The sequence below is a fragment of the Enhydra lutris genome, unplaced genomic scaffold (genome assembly GCF_002288905.1).
Source record: "Enhydra lutris kenyoni isolate GAN:26980312 unplaced genomic scaffold, ASM228890v2 scaffoldscaffold91, whole genome shotgun sequence".
NCBI classification, from domain to species: Eukaryota; Metazoa; Chordata; class Mammalia; order Carnivora; family Mustelidae; genus Enhydra; species Enhydra lutris.
This window is the reverse complement of record NW_019154175.1, coordinates 552,015-573,506: the sequence shown is the minus strand read 5'-3', so window position 1 is coordinate 573,506 and position 21,492 is coordinate 552,015. Positions and strand designations below refer to the sequence as shown.

The 21,492-nt window shown below is 45.7% G+C and overlaps 1 protein-coding gene across 2 annotated transcripts in view; it reads right to left on the bottom strand.

Moving 5' to 3' along the window:
• The window catches only part of LOC111162367 (potassium voltage-gated channel subfamily H member 1), a 373,079-nt gene that overhangs the window by 77,432 nt on the left and 274,155 nt on the right, over positions 1-21,492 (bottom strand). For both annotated transcript variants that reach the window (XM_022526742.1, XM_022526743.1), the window contains exon 10: positions 5,335-5,531. In XM_022526742.1, coding sequence (XP_022382450.1) covers positions 5,335-5,531 — 197 coding nt within the window. The remainder of the gene's footprint in view (positions 1-5,334; positions 5,532-21,492) is intronic.

Here is a 21,492-nt window from a genome sequence, read left to right as displayed (position 1 = left end):
GCCTGCTTCCCTTTCTCTTTCTCTGCCTGCCTCTCTGCCTACTTGTGATCTCTGTCAAATAAATAAATAACATCTTAAAAAACAAAACAAAACAAAACAGGATTCAAACCCAGGTCGCTCACCCCAAAGCTGGTGTTCCATTTTGTGTATTACTGATATCATTGCCAGGTTAGCCTACTGCCCAACCAAAGGGAGGTGTACACTGCCTCTCCCACACACCTGGCCATGGTGTGGTCATCACTCTGCGGGAGAAACTTCTCATGTCTCCCGAACTGGGATATTACTATGATCCACTATACAAATTAGTTCCTTCCTTCCTTCCTTCCTCCCTCCCTGCTTCCCTCCCTTCTTTTTTACTGCACATGTTTCTGAGTGTGCTGGGAGATAGTGAGTATACTTTGGAGATAATTTGTGCCACCTCTGAAAAGTCAATAAACCAGGAGAAAGCAAAAGCCGAAGAACACCAACATGGGAAAAGCAGAGAGTCAGGCTTTACCGGAGGACACAATGCTGCTTAGCCTCAGGGGCATGTGCAGGGTTTGGAACCTGCCACTTCTTGGCTGTGACCTTGGAGAAGTGATTCTCTTCTTCACAGGGTCCTGGTTCATTCCTTTGAGAAATGGGACTGATACTATAATGCCATGAGGCCATTCTCAGGACTGAATAAACCGACCTAAAACACATCCTGCCTTCGTGCCGAAGGTTGCCGCTCGCCCCATATGGGGAGTTGATGATAATGCTATTATCAGCACTGTGCAAGGCTCTGAGTGCAGAGCAAAGGCCACTCAGGGCCTGGAGGAAAATGCCCAGAGAGGCTTGGACCCTAGAATGCTGAGGGCCTGGGGTGAGGAAGGATCCACTTACCTTTGCTTTTCATGGACATGTGCCACATCCCTCAGAAGAAACAAGGATGTTGTGCTTTCCTCTTTGGCAAAACCCTGACCCCCTGGTGACTGAACGAAGATGTCAGAATGGCCTACTTTCTCCCTCTGCAATGAAACCGGTGAGAAGAATGAGTGCTGACCCCTCTAGGGGCGGGAACTGAGAGACCGCGGGCCAGCCCCCGCAGCATCCCCCAGCCACCAGCACCTCCTCCTCTATGAGACGGCATCTGCCCTGTGCAAATTTCTGCAGAGCGAGTAGCCTCCATAAGCAAAGGCAGAAGAACTGCCTCCTTATTTGCCAGAAGGCGCGCGGTGACAAAGAGCAGAGTGGAGCAGGCTGTCAAGTGGGTAAAACAAAATGATGACGAGCCACAACGGACAGGAGCTCGCACTGTGCGCGAGACCCTGTGTGTGAGAGCTTTGCCGGCAAGACCTTATTTCAGCCTCACGGTTACAGTACAAGGTAGAACTTCTCATCACCCTCATTTGACAGATGTGGAAACATTAACAACTCTTGCAGAAGCACTAAGTGGCAGAGGCAGGACACAGACCCGGTCTCAGCCGGCTCAGTGTCCACAGGCAGGGATAATGCTGGATTGGCTTCCGGGTCCTGCCCCTTTCACCCTTGCCTAGGACTTCAGGTGTTTTGGGAGGAAACCGAGGAAGGTGACAGGTCCCTTCCTGAGTTGGGTCCCAGGAGCAGTGCCAGGAGCAGGGCTGTGGTCACATACATGGATTTGGGGATGGGGTGGTGAGGGTAAGTATGTAGAGGCCAGGGAAGGCCAATGAGCTGGGAGAATCCGCAGGAGGCCTGTGCAGTGAGTCATGGGTGCCTCTAAATCTTTGGTTACTGACCCGGCTCTGTGACCTTTCTCTGAAAAGTCCTATTTGTGAAATGAGGGTGGTGGGAAAATAGAGGAGAGACTGGATGGCCATGGGGGCACCTCCAGCTCCGAGTTTTTGCTGTGCCGTAGAGGACTTCTCCAGACCCACACAACTCCCCAAGCAGATGTCAAAGGCACTCTGTTCTCAGGAATCTTTGCAAATAACACTCGATTTTGCCAAGATAGAAACAGCCACAAGAATACACTTTACTTTGCCAAGAAAAAAAATAGCTACAAGAATAATTCATGCATGTGATGTTCCTGTCTTCTATGCCCTATGTTAACGATGAATTCTCAGAAGGACACGATGAGAGATTACAATGGCAATGCCAAAATGACAAGCCTCTTTTTTCCAAGAAAAACTATGCCTACCTCTTCCTATAAAGGATCTCCCTAAAACTGTCTTGGCTCCATACCAGACTCATAGGCACTTGCCATTGGAAGGACATTTGAAGGTCAACTGATGTGACTCTCCATTGGGTGTCTCAGTTTCCTCCACCACATGTCTGATGGTATCTAGGGAGTGTCTAAATACCTTAAGAACCATTCAGCACTGCCTACTTGGACACCTCTGACCTTTCCCAAGTTCCTTCTCATACCTTCTATGACTTGGATGCCTCCTCTACACCTTGTGGCCACACAGGCCCTGCCCAAGCCTCTTCCACCCCAGCCCTTCAAAAATGCCACCCCCGGCGCTCCCTTTCTGCAAGAGCTGTCAATCACTTTGCACTTACAAAAACAATCTGACCACTGAGGCACTGTTGTTTTTGTTGTTGTCCTTGTTTTTTTTTTTTAAGACAGATTTATTTGATTCACAATTATTCCAAAATGATTACTACTCCAAATAACCCGAACTGCGCTTTTTCTCAACCTATATTATCAGCAACACTGAACGCTGATTATAATCAACTTGCTTTCATAAAAAGAAGGAAAAAATAAAAAAGATAGACTTTAGAAGAATCCACATGGCTAGAAGGACGACCAGAAAGCATTCCAGGCTCCCAAATAAACAAGGAAGTACTGTGAATATATACTTCTCCACCACGGCCCACTCCCCACGAGAATTTGAATGACAAGCTTTCAAATCACAGACCCATAAAAATGATCCAGCTACAACCTCACATTTGACAATGTGGAAACTGGGGCGCAGAGATCCCATCTCTTTCTCTTTGGCATCCCCAAATACTCATTAATCCTGAATACTGGGTTAGGCACTGAGGATACCAAGGTACTGAGGCCTTGTCCTCCCAAGTCTCTGAGCAGGGACTCACACACAACAATACAATTAAAGGATTTAAAATAATTGGAAGCAGGGGCAGCTGGGTGGCTCAGTTGGCTGAGCCTCTGACTCCTGATTTTGGCTCAGGTCATGATATCAGGATCATGAAATCGAGCCCTGCATCAGCTTCCCCACACCAAGCATGGAGCCTACGTAATATTCTCTCTCTCCCTCTGCCCCTCCCCCTGCTTGTGCTTGCTCACTCTCTTAAAATAAAATAAAATAGGTGGGAGCATATTGTTGGGGCACCCAACGATAGGCATTTGGAACCTTGGACAAGGAACTTGAAAGACAAAAGGCTATTTCCTTCTTCTGTGCCTTGGCTCAAATTGCCCCTCCAAATGCAACAGCTGCCCTCTCTTTATTGGGCAGACTCCATCCTGTAAGAGTCAGCTCAAGTCTCTCTAGCCCCTGCCACAACGCTTACTTCCCAACTCCCCTTCAGCTGCCCTCCTCCTTCACGCTCCCACGGTATCTCCTCTAAATCACACTCGTTGTACTCGGCATCATGCACTGCATCCGGCCTTCCTGGGCTGATCTTCTCTGTTAGACTTTAGGATGCAGGGGATTGAGACCTGAGTGTGGTTCAGCTTTGTATGTCGAGGCTCATTCAGCTGTTGCACACTGGGTTCGATGACTGAACAAATAAACATTTCAGCCATCTTAAGGGTTAACAGGCGTTTGTCACACACAGCAGGAGAAAAAAGAATGCCAGGCCGAGGAAGGCTCAGGCAGAGGCCCAGGGCTCTGAAAGGGTGTGGCTCTCATGCTAGGAGTGGTCAGGATGGCAGAGCAGGGCATGGGAAGAGTGGCTGAGCTTGGGGCTTGGCATTAAGTCAGGGTTGGATGTGAAAAGCCACATAAACCATCCTGAAGTGTACAGACATTATCCTAAAGTTAGGGTGGGGGCAAAAAGTCTTTACAAAGAAAGTGACATGATCCAATTTGTTTTTAAGGTCACACCACTGGCCAAAGAAGGGAGCACTGCATTGAGGACTGACAAAAGGCAGGAACCTACTGTGTGCTGCAGGACACAGGGAAGGTCAGGAACGAGGCACCGTGTCCCAAGAGCTCGGGCTGAGCCCCAAGGATGGAAGTAAAGTGTGGACCCAGGTTTGAGAGCTTAAGGATTTAATGAGTTACCTGAGACACAGGAGAGGGGGAGAAGTCAACCACAATGCCAGAGTCTGCAACTTGGAACACCAGCATGATACATGGACCAGCATGATGCAAGCATACACAGAGACAAGGACCACGAGAAGAACAGTGTTGGAGGAAAGATTCTGAGGTCATTTTTTAAAATAATTTTTTAAAAAGATTTTATTTATTTATTTGACAGACGGAGATCACGAGTAAGCAGAGAAGCAGGCAGAGAGAGAGGAGGAAGCAGGCAGAGAAGAGGAAGCAGGCTCCCCGCTGAGCAGAGAGCCCGATACCGGGCTTGATTCCAGGACCCTGGGATCATGACCTGAGCCAAAGGCAGAGGCTTTAACCCACTGAGCCACCCAGGCGCCCCCAATGAGGTCATTTTTGGAAAGATTCTTAAAACAATCCTTCCTGATGGTTTCCATAGGTCATAGCTACCTTGTTCACAAGAAGAGATAGATGATGGGTAAGAAATCAGTCATGAAAAATCTAAAGAGTATAAGACGAATGAATACTTTAACCCTCACAGAGATGGATGGAGCAATACCGATTACTTGAGGGTGAAGGAAACAATTTCAGACAAGAAATCTTCTCTGGTTCTTAAAATTACTCATCATTTCACAACCCATTAAATAGGCCAGTGTCTACAAGATATTCTCTAGGCAATCAGATTCCATACCTTTCTGATTTTCTGGACCCAACTGACTCATCTTCATGGCTTTTCAAAATTATTATTACCAGCTGACTAATGGCCTCACACCATTTAGTGAGTCCTAGTCACCAGGGAAAATTCAGTTTACTTTAATTAAGTAGCCCCCTTCAGCCATTTTACTGACTAATGATCTCATTTTTTTTAACTAATTTTTTCAAAATGCTAGAAGGTCTAGCTATCGCTGGGGAAAAAATGCACAGATACACAAATCCCTTCTGGAGCAAAGCAAATCCATCTTTTAATCTAGCAACATTCCTCCTGCCCTTATTTCATAGCAAAAGCTCTGAAGAGCAAACCACGCTCAGAACCTCTAGAGAAACAACTGCTCCCCTTCCAGAAACCACAAGAGGATTCTTCTTGGCCTGTGTGGTTATGATAAGTGCACAGAGACAGCGCTTGGTGGAGAAGAAACTGAAGCTGTCAGCTTACCCTCTTCCTCAAGTTGTAGGTGAGAATGAGGTTCCTGGAGAAGGAGTGGGAAAAGGCCGTGTAGAATTCCAGCACTTTCTGCAAGGCGTCCCGTTTGATCACATGCAGGTCGCAGTAGGTCAGGGCCCTAACGTTGGCACAGGACTGGGCCAGGGTGGCTTCCTTCCAGAACACATCTCCAAACACGTCTCCTTTCCCTAGGGAGAGAAAGTTCTGGTGAAGAAAGTGTCAACCAGATGGCGTCTGGCCATCCCCGTTCGCGTCCCCATCTCCCATTTTACATTCTGCAACATGGGTTCAGGAAAGGAAAAAAACAAAAAACAAAAACAGTTTTATTTTGAACCTTAAAAACATGCAATTTAAGAAACTTTAAAATACTATATAATACATGTCAAAGTTTAGCCAATGACACTGGGGTCATGTTACCTCCTGGACATCCTATCCAAAGTGGGAACCCCCTGTTATTCTTTATCACTCCCCCATTTTCCCAAACCACCAATCATAATCTATAATCACGTGATTTGTCTGTGTCTTTGTTGATTGTGGAACTCCCAACGTGAGAGTTCCCTCCACATCACACGATGTTTGGCACTGAATAGGAGTTCTGCCAGTAAGTGCAAGCAAAAGAGAAGGAAGGAAGGAGGGCAGACTGTGGATCTCCATTCATGGGACAGACTGAGAGGTGAACAGTATGGAGAAGGTGTGGACTTTCCTTCGGGACCTGAACATCAGGACAGTTCTCCTCTGTTTAGGATGATTCACATGGAAAAAGGCACATAGGGGTAGAGTTCATTTTCTTCCGTACTCTGTCCACAGCCCTCGGGTTTATGCTTGTATGGTATCTCATTCCTCACCCTCCCCCACTACCTGCTTCCATGTTCCTCACTGCTGCCAAAGGCCTTCCTGGGAGGGTAAAACTATGGGCCCCCTCCACATGGCATCTCCAAGCCACTCCATACCTGGCATTCCTCAAGAGTGTATTTAAAAAGCCAACAGAGTACTAATTCCATGTAACCATATTCCGGGTCCCACTTCCATCAGTCTCCTCTAAATATCGCTTTTCACATCGAGGGATAGTCTCCCTACATTTCCCCGAGTCCAACATTTTAACATATGTCTAATACAAAGCCTAATTCATTCCTGGCACAGCCTCTGATTATAAATAGCTTGAAATGTTGTTTATCGTGCCTCTAAATTTTCAGCATAGATAAACACAAATTTGAATCCACAGGGAGCCAGAGAGGAGTATGCAGGGGGCAACAAACAATGCTATGAGGGTGGAAAGGAACCCTCGTCACCCTCAGGAGAGCAGTTGGCCCATGCACCCAGACACGCCACACTCCCCAGCAGGGAGCCAGGTCCCCTTGACTCAGTATGATTAACAGGGCGGGCGTTTTCGTCATTTGGGCCAAGGAAGAGATTAGACTTCCAAGCACCTGGACGGAAGTTGATCTTTTCTCAAACACCAAAGACTCCATTCTAAGGATACAAGGTACTCCACGCGCATAGCCTTCTCCAAGCACCTCCAAGTGTGAGCAAGAAATGGACTGTACCAGACACATTCCTCCAGAGTTTCCTCTGTGTTTGTGAGGTGATGTACAGTTCTGATTTATGAAGACAGTTTTACTACTCAGTATCATGCATGGGGGAGCTTTTAGGGAACAATGTCTTTAAACCTGCACTAATTAAATTCACCTCCCAGGTGTTTTTCAATCATCTGCACTCTGAGTTGGTTACTTGAGGGCTGGGGCCACTGGCTGGGAATGCTTCTCTCTGTGGGGTGCTACCAACTTCCATGGGGAGGGGTTCATTCAGTGTGGGCTCCCTGGTACTGAGTTCTAACTAAGAAGGCTGGTCATTTGTTCATACATAGGAAGCATTCCGTAACTTCCTACACTTCACTCCAACGCCTCCCATGCCTTTCATTTTTACGTGATAATGTGGTAGATGGTGAAGAGGCATCAAGAAGCAAAGCCTAATCTCCATCCCCCTTGAATCCGGACTCTGCCTTAGTCCCTTCTCTAGCGTGTGGCAGGGATTTTGAGACCAGATCATAAAATACCTTGCAGCTTCTGCCTGGGTCTCTTGGAACACTTACTGTAGGATGCTCCCTCTTAGAATCCAGGTACCGTGCTTTGAGAAGAACAAACCACACCAGAGGTCACATATCAGTGCTCTGGGGGACAGCCCAGCTGAGTCCCCACTGACCACCAGCCTCTGCCTGTCATGTAAATGCGCCGTCTGGTCAGCCAGCCAGCCCCGGCTAGCCTTCACGTGCCCGAAGCCCTGGCCAACACTGGCGTGCAGCCACATGCAGAAAGCCCAAGTCAGAACCAACCAACTGAGCTAAAGACCCCATGGAATGGTGAGACACAGGCATCAATTTCTTACACCATTAAATTTAAGGGAGGTTTATTATGCAGAAATAGATCATCAGAACACACAGGCTCATGGAACTCTGGACTGAGACACCCATGAGAAATTACTTAGTAGGTTAGCTAATATCTCACCAGAACGTTGCAAAGGATCCCAGCCCTGTGCTGGGCACTCCACTTCCTGCTCTGACAGAATGGGACAGAAAAGAGTGACGAGGGGCTATAACAGGAGCAGATTCTCCTGAGAGTTTTGAGTATCAGTCAGTGAGAACATAAGGCATTGACAAATCTTACAGCCTCCTATTGGGATGAAACGTAGTATGACAAAGCCAGAGCTACTGAACGTAGATTACCATGAGTAATCTTGCCTGATTCTCATTAAGATCATAGCTGACTCTTGAACAGGTTTGAGCTGCGTGGGTCCACTTACATGTAGATTTTTTGTAAATGAGTTTTCTCTTCCTTATGATTTTTTTAAACACTTTATTATTATTTTTTTTATTTGAGAGAGACAGAGTGAGAGAGAGAGAGAGCACAAGTGGGGTGAGGGGCAGAGGGAGAAGCAGACTCCCCGCTGAGCAGGGAGCCCAAGGCCATGCTCAATCCCAGGACTCTGGGATCATGACCTGAGCTGAAAGCAGATGCTTAACTGACTGAGCCACCCAGATGCCCCTCTTAACGATTTTTTTAATAACATCTTCTTTTCTCTAGCTAACTTCGTTGTAAGAATATAGTCTATAATACATATAACATACAAAACACATGTTATTTTACTGTTGATGTTATCAGTAAGGCTTCTTATAAACAATAGGCTATTAGTAGTTAAGTTTTTGGGGTTCAAAAGTTATATGTAGATATGCACGGGGGTCAGCATCCCTAACCCCACATTCTTCAAGGGTCAATTGTCCTGCATTTAAACAAGACCTAATGAATGAGCATTACACTTCTCAAACAAACTTGGAGTAGTTTTTCCAATTAGAAAAGAACCCAGAAAGTAAAATAATAATTCCTCATGTATGTTTAACATATGATTTACCTGTAGAAATTCAAACTATTGCATAAAATAAAGGACAACCATATTATGTTTGAAACACATCATGAAATTAATAAAAGCATCTTTAGAAATGACAACAAGCCCGCTGGAGAAAGTTTTCCAATCTAAGATTTTAACAGAAACAATAAATAGAGATTAGTTACTACTATATGAAGTATTTCACGGTAAAATAATCATGATTAATCTATAGGGTCCAGGAAATCAAAGTGTTGTTATAACTTGGATTTGATTTTCAACCCAAATGGAATACCATATGATCTTTCTTCCTGTCAAGGCAGCATTTTTGGTATACATGATCTGTTAGTGAGATTTAAGAGTGTGGTGTCAGGGGGCCTGTTAGATTTAAAACAAACCTAAGCCTCTTCTAGCAAATGAGAAATATATTTATGACATGGAACTTGGGGAAACTGTCAAAGGGGAGGATACAGAGCTTTGGGAAGGCTGCTTGTAAGTTACGCACAGCTCTGGGAATAATGACTTCCCAGGTCAGGGTTATGAATCAGAGGCCAGGACAAGCCCTACACCCACATTCATCCCTTGTTCCCTAGCATGAAATGATCACTCACTGAAGAACAAAAGTTACCCCAATGCACTTGGCAATCAACCTACTGGAGGCAATCAGCTTATTGATTTATTTATTACACTGAGGCGCTGGGTACAGAATGTTAAAACCTAATGTTCCAAGTTTCTAAAATATATTCTAAGTGGATGTTCTGAGCTGGGGAAAAGAAAAAAGAATGAAAAGGGGAAGTAAGGAAAGGCAATCTAATTAAAACTTCAAGCAAACATCCCTGTGATAATTAATCCTCCTCCCCCTTCCGCCCCCACGTCAATGCAGCTGTCTTTCCCACACCTCCACCATTGCAGTGGACATAAACAACCCCATGGGGTACAGCCGTGGGACTGAAGAACATTCATAAGACATAGGTGGGAGGTGGGACACAGAGCTGAGGTGGCGCAGGGAGAGGGAGGGCAGATCTCTGCAAGGAGCACAGGAGAAAAAGACCCTATAGATAATTCAATTTAAGGATGGGCAGAGGCAGGAATGCCCACATGTGGGGGCTTAATGGGTCAAGGAAGGTGGGAGTAGGGGGCTGGGAGGGTTGATCAGGGTGAATTTTAGAGGTGCTGGAACTGGGACCCCAGGAGGATCAAACAACCTACCCAAATGCTAAAAAGTCACAGGGAAGCAATTCTGCTCTGAAACTGACAATTGGAACCCTTCAGAAAAGGCCCTGTCTATTCAAAGACAGGCTCTGAGTGAGTTTGGCAGGCCAGAGGGGTAAGAACAGAACTGCAATATCCAGCTGCTTCTCTTCACTATTCCCTATTGTGTGCTTGTACAAGGAGCCCTCACAGTGGTAACCTATATTGCCAAAACATAATTCTGCAGTATAAGTTACTATCTGCTTCTAAAGTCACCAATAATTTCTAGAACCAAAGAGAAACAACTCATTTAGTCAGTCGTGCAACTTTTGGCAGGCACTGTCCTAGGAGCTAAGGTATAGCAGGGGAAGGACAGACATGATATAGTGAGAGACAGAGACCTAGCAAACTATAACATTTCAGGGGTGAGTGCCTCATTCTAACATGATAGGACACCAGGCAGGAGGGGTATCTGGCTCAAGTCAAGGGGTGAGGGAAGGCTTTCAGGGAGATAATATGTCTGAGCTGAGACCCGAGGAATGAGTTCCAATTAACCAGCAAAAAAATATACAGCACAGAGATGAGTCCAGGGAGAGGAAACAGCAGCTGCAAAGGCCCTGAGGCATGCCATAGGGCTCTGCAGAGGAGGAAAGGAAGCGCCTGCATTATCCCATGTTTGGATTGTAGTTCCTTCACTCACCTGTAGAGATGAGTGTTGCCAGTATATTTTATAATCCTTTGAGGAAATTACCCAGTCTCCTTACTCAGCTATAAACTCACCTAAGTGCCTTCCATACTCTACACAGTGAGCCGTTGACACCAACTTGTTCAGTCACTGCTTAAAGACCTAGATTCGGGATGTTGTTAGGGCCACACTGGGACTGCTGAGAGTGGTGCCAGGACACAGAGTGCAGAGGGGGCCAGTACCCTCAGCCTATCCTACCATCTAGATCCCTCCTCTCTGGGGCATCAGGAGGTCCTCTGCCCTCAAGCCATTTTAAGACCAAAGGGGCCTCGTCACTCACTTCATCAGGGTGGTGAAATGGGACCACAGAGACCCTGGCACCACTGAGAGAGGCTCGGAGGGTCGGCCATTCTGTCTTCTGGCCCTGGGAATAATTTTGCTTATGCGACAGAGAATAGGGGCTGGACAAATATTTCCAGGTAAGTTCTGAGTAGACGGAGTATAGTTCAGGAGGATGAGGATGAGAACAAGGGAGGTTCAGACCTCCTGGATTCATCACATAAGCAAGGCATGTCACATCTAGGTCCCCTCCTTGGTCCTCGGAGACGTGGCAAAGACATTAAGATAATTTGCCAAGTCTCGCCCTCCCTCCCTGGTGCCACCCCCAGCACGGCACGTTTTCCAAGCACTTTATCGAACTCCCTCAACTCAAGCCTCAGGACCAGACAGGTTGAACTCCCCTGCTGGGAGCCTGAGGGGGCCCCTGCCCCCTCTTTTGTTCACTTTCTTCCCTCTGGCCACACTGTGACTCCTACAGTCCCTTCAAGTCTGGCTTCCTGCTCCCCTCAGGGCCTTGCCAGCACCATCCCGGACCTCCACCCTGTTCCTTGGTCTAGATAACTTCTGCTCTGGCTTCCAAACATGCTCCAACCTCCTCCCTGAGCCCTTGGCCAGAGCATCTTCCCATTATGTGTGTCTGTTGTCCTCTGGAAACACCCCCCATCCCCAGAAGCCCTAGATCCCAGCAGTGGCTCGGGTGCACGGTGGACACTCAGCGGATACTAGATACGGAGATAAACCAATGCACTGGGCTCTTCCTAAACCCCTCCTAGTCTCAACTGACCCAGCTAAGAAATGTGGATGCTAACACCCACCTCATAGGGCCGTGGTATGGCCTAAATGAAATTAATATGAAGAAAGCACTTAGCCCTGGGCTTGGAACACAGTAGATGCTCAGTAAATCAGAGACACAGTGAAAGAAGAATTCTCCTAATGCCCTGTGAAGCGAATTCCACAGAGATCATCAGGCCCATTTTAAAGAGAGGAAAGTGAGCTCTGGAGAGGTTAAATGATTGCCCAATTCACCTTGGTCAGGCACCATGCTAGGTGATGGGAAAAAGGATAAATCAGAGTCAGGGTTGACCTTAAGGAGCTATGGCCCAGGAATCCCCATGTTCTCCAAAACCGGTTCTCTCCTCTTCTAGTAAAGGAGACGATGACTTGTAGCTGGGCACAAAGATGACTGGAATAAAGACCGCATTGTGCCTTGCTGTGGCCCTTTGTCCAAGTTCTGGTTAAGGCGAGCGTTGCAGAAGGAATGTGCGCAACTTCCAGGGTCCTGCTCTGCCCTTCTCCTCTCCTCCCTTCCTCCTGGCTGGAACAAGGATGTGAGTGCTTAGACCATGAGGCCAGTGTGACAACCTGGATGAAGCCAGAGGCAAGAAGCAAGCAGGGCGCCCAACACCATGAACTGGACACACCAGCTCTAATACCTGGGCTGCAGCGTGAGAGAAAAACACGTTTCTGTCTTGTCTAAGCTTGTATTACTTTGGGTTTCTGGTGGAGCAGCTAAACCCGCATCCTAGCCAATTCCAGAGTCCACAGTCTGGTGGGGCAGTACAGTGGGTTCTGCTGTAGGCAAGGTCCATCCACGCCTTTCTCTCCCTGCTGTAGGGAAAGGTGTGGGCTTCCATGCACCAGAAGGGCCCAGCACTCACGTGATGATGGAGCTCTGGAAGCACATTCAGAGCCAAAGCTCCAAGGACTTCAGTGAAATACCTTGGTGATACCCAACCACTTCTCAGACCAGCAACTAGAGGCCAGGGCAGGGGTAGGGTGGGCAGGATCTGCCAAGGGTACACGGTGTACCAGGCCAGACTCCAGCCAGGGATGCTGCCGCAGATACCCACTGTGTCCCTTACCCCGAAGATGATGGAAGTCCAGGCTTTCCACCTTAATTTGGAATCCTTAACCCTCCCACATGTATCTATGGCTGCTTCCCTCAGGTCACCTGAGACCACGGGGAAGAGTGGACAAGGAAATTTTGACACCTGGTAAATTTTGCCTTCTTTTATTTGTAATGAAGCTACAAAGTCCCTCCCTCCCTTTTTTTTTTTTTTTTTTTTTGGTCTTACTGAGAAAATAAATGCTGCTGGAAGTCTGTGACCACTGCTTCACCTGCTACAGCTTAGAGCAGTGAGAAGGTCCATCCAATACAGACAGAGTGGAGACCTCATCGATGCGCTTTCCTGTCCAAGTTGTGAAAATATACCACTCGGAACAAAGCCTCGGCTTTAAATGCCAGGTCTTATCTAAGTGTGCTGTGGTGTTAGGTACTGAGCCAACACATTTTATTGGATTTCTTTTGCCAACAAAGAAAGTGGGGGCCTGGAGATGTTCAGGAGGCCTGGGCTTCAGGCAGAGGCACGCATGTCACCCCACTTCTCAGACGGGCATCTCCTAGAGAGGCTTGGTCTTTAATTTAGCTTTTGTAGGAGAGCTCAGAGATGTTCAAGAAACATTTGTCTTCTTTCGAAGTTAGTACAAAGGAGAACAATTGTTAGGCTCTTCAGCAAACTACCTCTAGACATGGGACACTGGCGAGGGTCCACCACATCCCTGGTCAATGAAACCCAGGAACTGTCATGTCACACACTGGCTCTGATGAGAACTGCCCCTGCCTCTCTCTCCTGGAAAGCTATGAGACTGGGGGTTCCCAAAGATGGGGTTACATCTCACTATCTCTTGGCACCCAGTTCATTCCAGTTCAACAATTTGGCCCCTATCATGGACCAGGCAGCGTTCCAGAGGTGAAGGGGCACAGAACATGGAAAAGACATTGTCTCTACATTCAAGGGGCTTACATGGTGAAAGACAAACCAAAGGTATGTAACAGCAAAGTATAAAACAAAAACATGATAACAACATACATCAGAGGTTGTCTTGGGCAGGGCTATGGGGAATTCATAGTGAAAACTGAGAGTGGAGTAGGGCTTCTACGGCTAGGCAAGAGACCTGAGACACACGGAAGAGATAGGGAATTTTTTCGAACAGCGAGAGGGGAAAAGCTGGATGGTTGGAAATGAGGTTAGCTGCTGTGGGTTGTTCTCCTTTCTTTTATGACTCAATGTCTGGATAATAGTATTTACAGCATCTCTACATTCTTAGGGTTAAGGGGTGAGTTACCCCCATTTCCCAATGTTCCTCTTCTGTAAAGGCAATTCCAGCTGCACCACAGTCTTGGCCTCTCGGTGGCCCTCATCTGTGTGAGGAGTTTGGAAGAAGAACCTGCACATACATAGTAGGCCAGCCCCTTGCTCTCTTCAGAATCTGCCTGCCTGCAGGAAGCGTGTTCTTTCCATGCCTCCATGTCGTACGATCTGCGAGGCAGACCCTCACCAGAGTAGGCTAATTCTGGGGTTCCATATGGGGAAGACCTCTTGGATGCAGATACAAAGCATATTCTTCAATATTAGCTTAATCAGAAAAAAGAAGTGATATTTTGACTGGTATCTCTCTTACTTATTTCTCTCGTGGTTCAGAACTCTGAAAGATCTTTGCAATTTATCAAGCACCCTGGAACTAATGGCCACCTTCCCCCATTTCTCAAGTTACTCTAATCTTGCTTCTATCCCCCAGCCCCTGCTAACACTACTCTCACCACAGTCAATCATAGCTCTGTTCCTAATCAATCTAAAAGGTATATTTTAGTCCTCAACTTATTCTAGCTCTTTGATTCTAATATACACTTAAGTTGTCGAGCATTTTTTAATCTCTGAAATCAGAATGTGTCTTACAGTCAACCATATATCATCATTTAACTGGCAGTGTCACGTCTCAGTGGGCCATAAAATACTGGCATGTTCCTTCCCTCATTCCCTGTCTTCTGTGATAGCCCACTCCCCTCTGCTGGCAGTCCATCACTGGCCTCTCCACCTGTCCCCTATAAAGGCATTCCTCAGGGCTCTGCTCTAGACCTTACTGCTTCTTGCCCTTCCTTCTCTCTGGGTTTTTCTCAGCCTCTCACCTGGCTTCAGCTGCCACCTGGTTCCTGATGGTCCCATGTTTATGCCTCCAGCCTAGGTCTCTCTTCTGAGTCTAGAACCTCACACTGGACACTTTCACTTAGCTCAAACCCACAAATCCCAGAATGGAACTAGTCCCACCCCCAGTTCAGCCTGCCCACCCTCCAGAGTTCCCTGTCCTGGTGAAAGTTGTCCAAGTCATTCCTGACCCCTCCCCTTTGCTCATCTCTATATCCAACAAAAGACCAAGCTCTGATCATTTTATCCTTCCAAGGATCTCATAAATTTGTCTGCTCTTCTCCATTTCCACTGATATCAAATCAATTCAAGCCACACTCATCTCTCAACATCATCCTCTCTGGTCTTCTTGCCTGCTATCCATTCTCTTTACAGCATCCAAGATGACCTCTCTAAACACAAATATCACTCTTCTGCTTTAAAGTCTTTTAAAATACTCGGGGCACCTGAGTGGCAGTTGGTTAAGTGACTCTTGATTTATGCTCAGGTCATAATCTCAGGGTCGTGAGATAAAGCTCTGAGTCGGGCTCTGCACTCAGTGGGGAATCTGTTTGAGATTTTCTTTCTCTCTCTCTCTTTCTCCCTCTGTCCCTCCCCCCATGCCTAGCCATGCTCTCTCTCTCTCCCTCAAGTAAATATATAAATCTTTAAAAAAAAAAAAAAAAGGCTTTGAAAATGCCATCCCCTCTGCTTAGAATACTTTCTCTTTAATCCCCTATTCCAAACCCCACTACCACTGCTGCTTCCAGTGGAGTTCAGTTCATCATGCAATTCTCAGCTCAGATGCCACTTCTGACAGGAAGCCTTCCTTGATTTCTCTTGGCCAGGATGGATTAGATGTCTGTCTTATAAGCTTCCTTAGCATCTTGTTCTTACTCCTATTGCCCTTGGCATACTATGTTATAAAACTGTGTGTTTGTTTATCTGTCACCCGGATGAGGCTATTAACTCTATCCCAGGTGTGTCTGTCTGATTTGCTGATGTATCTTCAATCCCCAGACTATACCTGGCATGTTTATGGAGTGAATAAATCAATACATCAAGGAAAAGATGGGTCTGAGTGGAACACTGTAAGGTGAGCCAGGATATGAAATTTTTAGAATGTCTCAGGATGGCAGCTTTGAGGAGAGGATTGGTCCCCAGCCCCAGTGCAAAGAACCCAGGTGTCCTCAGGTAGCTACCTTGTCAGCTTGGCCCAATAAAGAATTTGCTGACCTGTTCAGAAACAGTCCCATAATTCACTCCTATCTAGCTAATGGTAAGCTGAAAAATTATAGATGAATTTAAAAAGAAGATGTAAAGATATGAATGTTAGAAATCACCCTATCATACAAGTGCTCTCCTTTAAGGAATAAAAATTTCACCCAAATGTGGGTCACTGGGCTTCCTTGTGGAGACTACACTGAGCAGGAGCAAACAACACTGGCCTCTCTGTGTGAACGCGGACTCACTTGGTAATGGTTACATTAAAGCAATGGCTTGGAAACATCATGACGCTCTTCTTCTATTTTTTGCGACTACAATTAGGTAAAATTAAATTAGCTCAACGTGTCTCTGCTAAGTAAACAGATCACAGATCTCTCACTGAAGGCAGGTGATAATTTCCAAGACCACTGCAGATAAGAATTGCAAATTGAGTTGATTTTTTTCCTTACTGTTTATAAAAGACTCCATGTGTGCTGCAGAAAATGACTGAAAATATACTGAGAAATGGAAAAATATCGGCTCTGCAGGCCACCACCTATAAAACTCTGAACATTTTGGTACACTTCCCATCTTTCTTCTTGCAAGTCCATTTTTATGCAGTTGGGGTTATAGCACATAGAGCTACAGACTCTGCTTCCCCTCTCCCCACTTAATGTTATATTTAAAACATTTCACATGCCGATAACACTTTTTATATCATCATCGTAACAGCTGCCTCAATTTACCATAGTTTTTTAACCATTCCCCTCTGTCTGGGCACTGAAGTTGTAAGAATTTCCTTTAGAAAGATCTATTGACTCTGCTAACTACCGGGGTCTTCAGAGACTACAAACCAATTTTTTTTTTAATCGCTTAAACAAAAACAGAATTAAAGAAGTAGAACCTGGTCCCCACCTCCACCCTGCCTCAGTCAAGTATGCTGTGCATTACCGGACACAAACGTTATGCATTTTGGAAGTTCTAGATTATTTCTAGGCTAGCTTCTCCCTGGGAGTGTGGATTTAAAGTAATTGCTTCGGTTGATGGAACAGTTGTATGAATGTTAATGCTTGGTTGGATCATTGAGATGCTTAAATACAGCCCCTTCCCCTTGGGTTGAGGGTGAGCAAGTGACATTGTTATATGGTACCTTGCAGCCATATTCTTCCAGCAGCTATGCCAGGTCCCCAGGGCAGTGGGGGGCAGGGGCACTCCAGAAGATGGTAGCATAGGAAGTGGGGGACCTCTCCCTCAGCCCCTCCAGCTCTCAGGCATCTTGGGAAGCAGCTCCATGAAGGATTTAGCTTCTCCATCTCCAAAATAATGAGGGCTTTACATAAAGTTGTTGATCTTTTCAAAATCTGGGGTAGATAGCCACTCTGTCCTCACCACCTAGCCATCTTCCTTTTTTTTTTTTTTTTTAAGTTATAGTCAGATGTTTATTTAAAAATCTGATCCACTGGGGCGCCTGGGTGGCTCAGTGGGTTAAAGCCTCTGCCTTTGGCTCAGGTCATGATCCCAGGGTCCTGGGATGGAGCCCCGCATCCGGCTCTCTGCTCAGCGGGGAGCCTGCTTCCCCGCCCCCTTCTCTGCCTGCCTCTCTGCCTACTTGTGATCTCTCTCTCTCTGTCAAATAAATAAATAAAATCTTAAAAAAAAAATCTGATCCACCAACTCAGTGTTTTCCACCAACTCGGGGTACAGAAACCTTCACAGGCTTCATAATCTTTTGCTTAGGTGCTGCCTTCGTGGGAGCCTTAAGCGTTTCAGGGAGGGGTTGGGTAGTACCCACTAAGTAATGTCTTTTTTTTTTTTTTTTCCTGACTGGACTGGTAAATAACAAAAGAAATGCAGTTGAGACTGCTTTCTGAAAAAAATGTTATTCTTTCAAATGATATCCTAAGAACCAAAAGAATATATGAAACAATGCTGACTTTCTCAAGTTCCATTTTAAATTAAAAAAAAAAATCCCTCATTTTGAAAAGAGCATATGCTCTTTTAAAGACTTGAAAGATAAATATATACATGACAAAGGGAAACAAAAACCACCTATAGCCTTACAGACTAAAAACATCAACTATGACATGTGGGTAGAGATGTTTGTGGGTTTTTATCTACAAATGTGTTCCTCCCCATAACTAAGATCATACTGCATTTAAAAATTATATTTTCTTACTTTACTTATCCTAAGAGTTTCTAATCCCATTTAAAATTCCTCATGATGATTTTGAATGGGTAGATTCCCATTTCTTTTTCTTTTTTTTTAAAGATTTTATTTATTTATTTGACAGAGAGAGACACAGCGAGAGAGGGAACACAAACAGGGGGAGTGGGAGAGGAAGAAGCAGGCTTCCCGCTGAGCTGGGAGCCTGATGCAGAGCTGAATTCCAGGACTCTGGGATCATGACCTGAGCTAAAGGGAGATGCTTAACTAGTATCTGCAGACACCCTAGACTCCCTTTTTTTAAAAAATGCTCTGAAATACTTGGTTACTTCGTAAAATGAATGTGATACCTGTATTCTCTCTGCACCGGTCTTGTTTGTTGTTTGTTTTTCCTATTTCCTAGTCCTTCCTAAATCTCTGTCTTGAGCCCTGGCTTCTTTCCCTGGTTCCAGACCCACTTTTCTGAGCTCTCCACTTGGATACCCCACTGGTCTTTAAATGCAACAAGTCAAAGCCAAGCTCATCACCTTCCTCTCTCACTGTGTCTTCCTCCTGACTCAAGTTGTCTGTTCCAGTGCCTCCATCTCCCCACTCACTGGGATGTCAGAATCACCTCCCTCAACTCCCTCTGGCTCCTCTCCACATCCTATTCTGTACAGCCATTCAGACTCTCCTTCCAGAATGTCTCATCAACACATCCCTCCCATCAAAGGTTGCCAAATTAAGCAAAAAAAAAAAAAAAAAAAAAAAAAAAAAAAACACCCCTTTTTTAAAAAAAGGGATATTTTTTTTTTTTTTTTTAATTTTTAGCATAAGTACATCCCATTCCATCTTTGGGAAATTCTTCAGTCAAAAATTACCTATTAATATGAGATCCAAGTTTAACTGGCTGTGCTGTATCTGACCTGGCAACCCTATTTCTATCTCCATTTCTACTGCCCATACCTTACCACCTCTCATCTCTACTACATGCCAGAGTCAGCGACTGCCCTCCCTCCCTGCTCTGTGTCTAGTTCATTAATTTTTACAAAGCATGGCTCTAATGGTGTCACTTTACCCATCACCTTCAGTGATTCCCCACAGCCTAGTTCCTCATGCTGACATTTAGAAATGTCCACAGATGAGCTCTGAGCTGCCTCTCTGGCCCCAGGCTCCACTGTTGCCCCTCAGGGCTCTCAGCTCTAACTCAAGTACTGGTCCTGGGCTTACACAACACACTCTCCCTCGCCAGGCCTCAGCTCACACTATTCTTTCCATCTAGAATGCCCTACCTCAGATGTCCAAATCCTAACTCCACCTTCACAGAGCCACCATCCTAGGCTAGGTCCTCCTCCTCTGGAATACAAATCTAACTAAGCAAAGATGAAAGGGTCTTCCAAATTAGGAACCACGAGAAGGGGGTGTTTAAAAAAAAAAAAAAAAGATTTCACCTGTAAATAAGCATTTACAACTTTACATGTACATGTAAGAAGAATCTACACGTAAGTCCTAGTTCAATAGTGACAGGACCGCAGATTGTAAGTTAATTCAGAGTGTGTGATGAGCCACGGCCTGCCTATCATCTTCCCCAAGACTGCTTCCCTTCATTGGGCAGACTCTGGCTCATCCATAAGTTGAGAAGAGTTTCCACTAGTTGAGAGCCACACTTAGATCTGTTCCATAAAGACGCAGCAAATTCAGTAGAATAAACCCTTCATCTTTCCTCTGGCCTTCCTGCTTGTCCATGAGCTGCCAAAAACTATTCCCTCCCCTCACCTCCCCCAGCCAGAAGCTTCTCCCTCCCCTAATATCTCTGGGCTGCAGCTTGTCCCCACATCTCCCTTCCACCACCATACACAGGCTCTCATCATTGCTCATCTGAATCTTCTAGCTAGCCTCCATGCCTGTGCGTTTGTGGGACCCACATCTTCATGTGGTCCATGTTTGAAATGTTCTCTGAGCTCCTCATCCCCACAAGATAAAGTCCAGACCCCCTATTCTGGAACTAGCAGCCCTTCACTGCTCAGTCTCTCCTTGCCTTTCAGCTCAATTCAATTCCATTCTGCAAAGATCCCCTGGTGCCTTTCATACGCTGGGCCAAGCTAGAGATAGGAAATCAAAGGATCTCAGCTCACAGGAGGGACAGAGGAACAAACATGCAATTGGCACAGTGTGATGGGGTCAGGAGAAGCGCAGGAGACCCTGCGATTTCATCAGTTGTGGGGGGCATTCCTGCAGGGAGTTTGTGCAGAGCCTGGGCTATGGGCAAGTCTCCAGCTCCAGGCCCATGGCTCTTTCCACTCCTCAGTGCAGTCTGGCCAAAAAGACACTACCTTGCCCAGGGGAATGGAAACAACAGCAACAACAACAACAACACAAAACAGAAAGAAAGGACACAAGATGATCCATGGTTAAAATACAAATTAAGTATTAAAATAGAAAACCCACAGAAGTTACTATAGGGACACTAAATCACAGGAAAAGGAGATCATCTAAACCCTGCATATTTGAGATGGAAATGTAGGGAGACGGACCACAGTCAAGCAGACAGAGCCCGGAGGAAATTCCATGACTCCTCTACTTTGGTCAAGTGTCACAGAACCAAGATAATGACTTACTTGCAGGTGCGTGGGCATCTCCACCACTTGGGTAGGGGTAAAGTGGGTATCTGTGCCTTTTTATTTTGACAGCTACGACAAACTGGGAGAAAATGCCTTTAAAAATATAATGAATAAAATGAACACGCTAAAGGCTTGAATTTACTTCAAAGAACCGCCAAACTGAATTTGAGAAGACATGAGTGATTTCTAAGAGAATTCCAAAAGGAGATTGAGAAAATGTCCTCTCAGTCGAAAGGCAGAGAACATCAGAGGAAAGGAGATCAGAAGAGATGATGCAGGTGTAGTCTCTGCCCTCAGGGGACAGCAAGGCTTTCAGTCCAAGAGAAGTACTGTTGACGTTGGTGGAACCCCGTTTTTAAACGGCAGGCTTTGCGTCAGTCAAGAAAGCAATTTAGTGAGTCATGACGTCAATTTCTTTTTAAATGAAAGAGAATGGAATCTAATAGAAAGCACCAGGTCACATCTCCTGCAGCAAGAATAAGCACTTGAGCTTGACCTATGACTGTGTGCGCACATGTGTTTATTCATTCATGAGACAACACACCATTTCCTAGGTGAGTTGAGTTGAGAAAGTTTGACACTCTCCTAAAAAACATTTTTAGAAACGGTTCTATTTTTAACATTTAT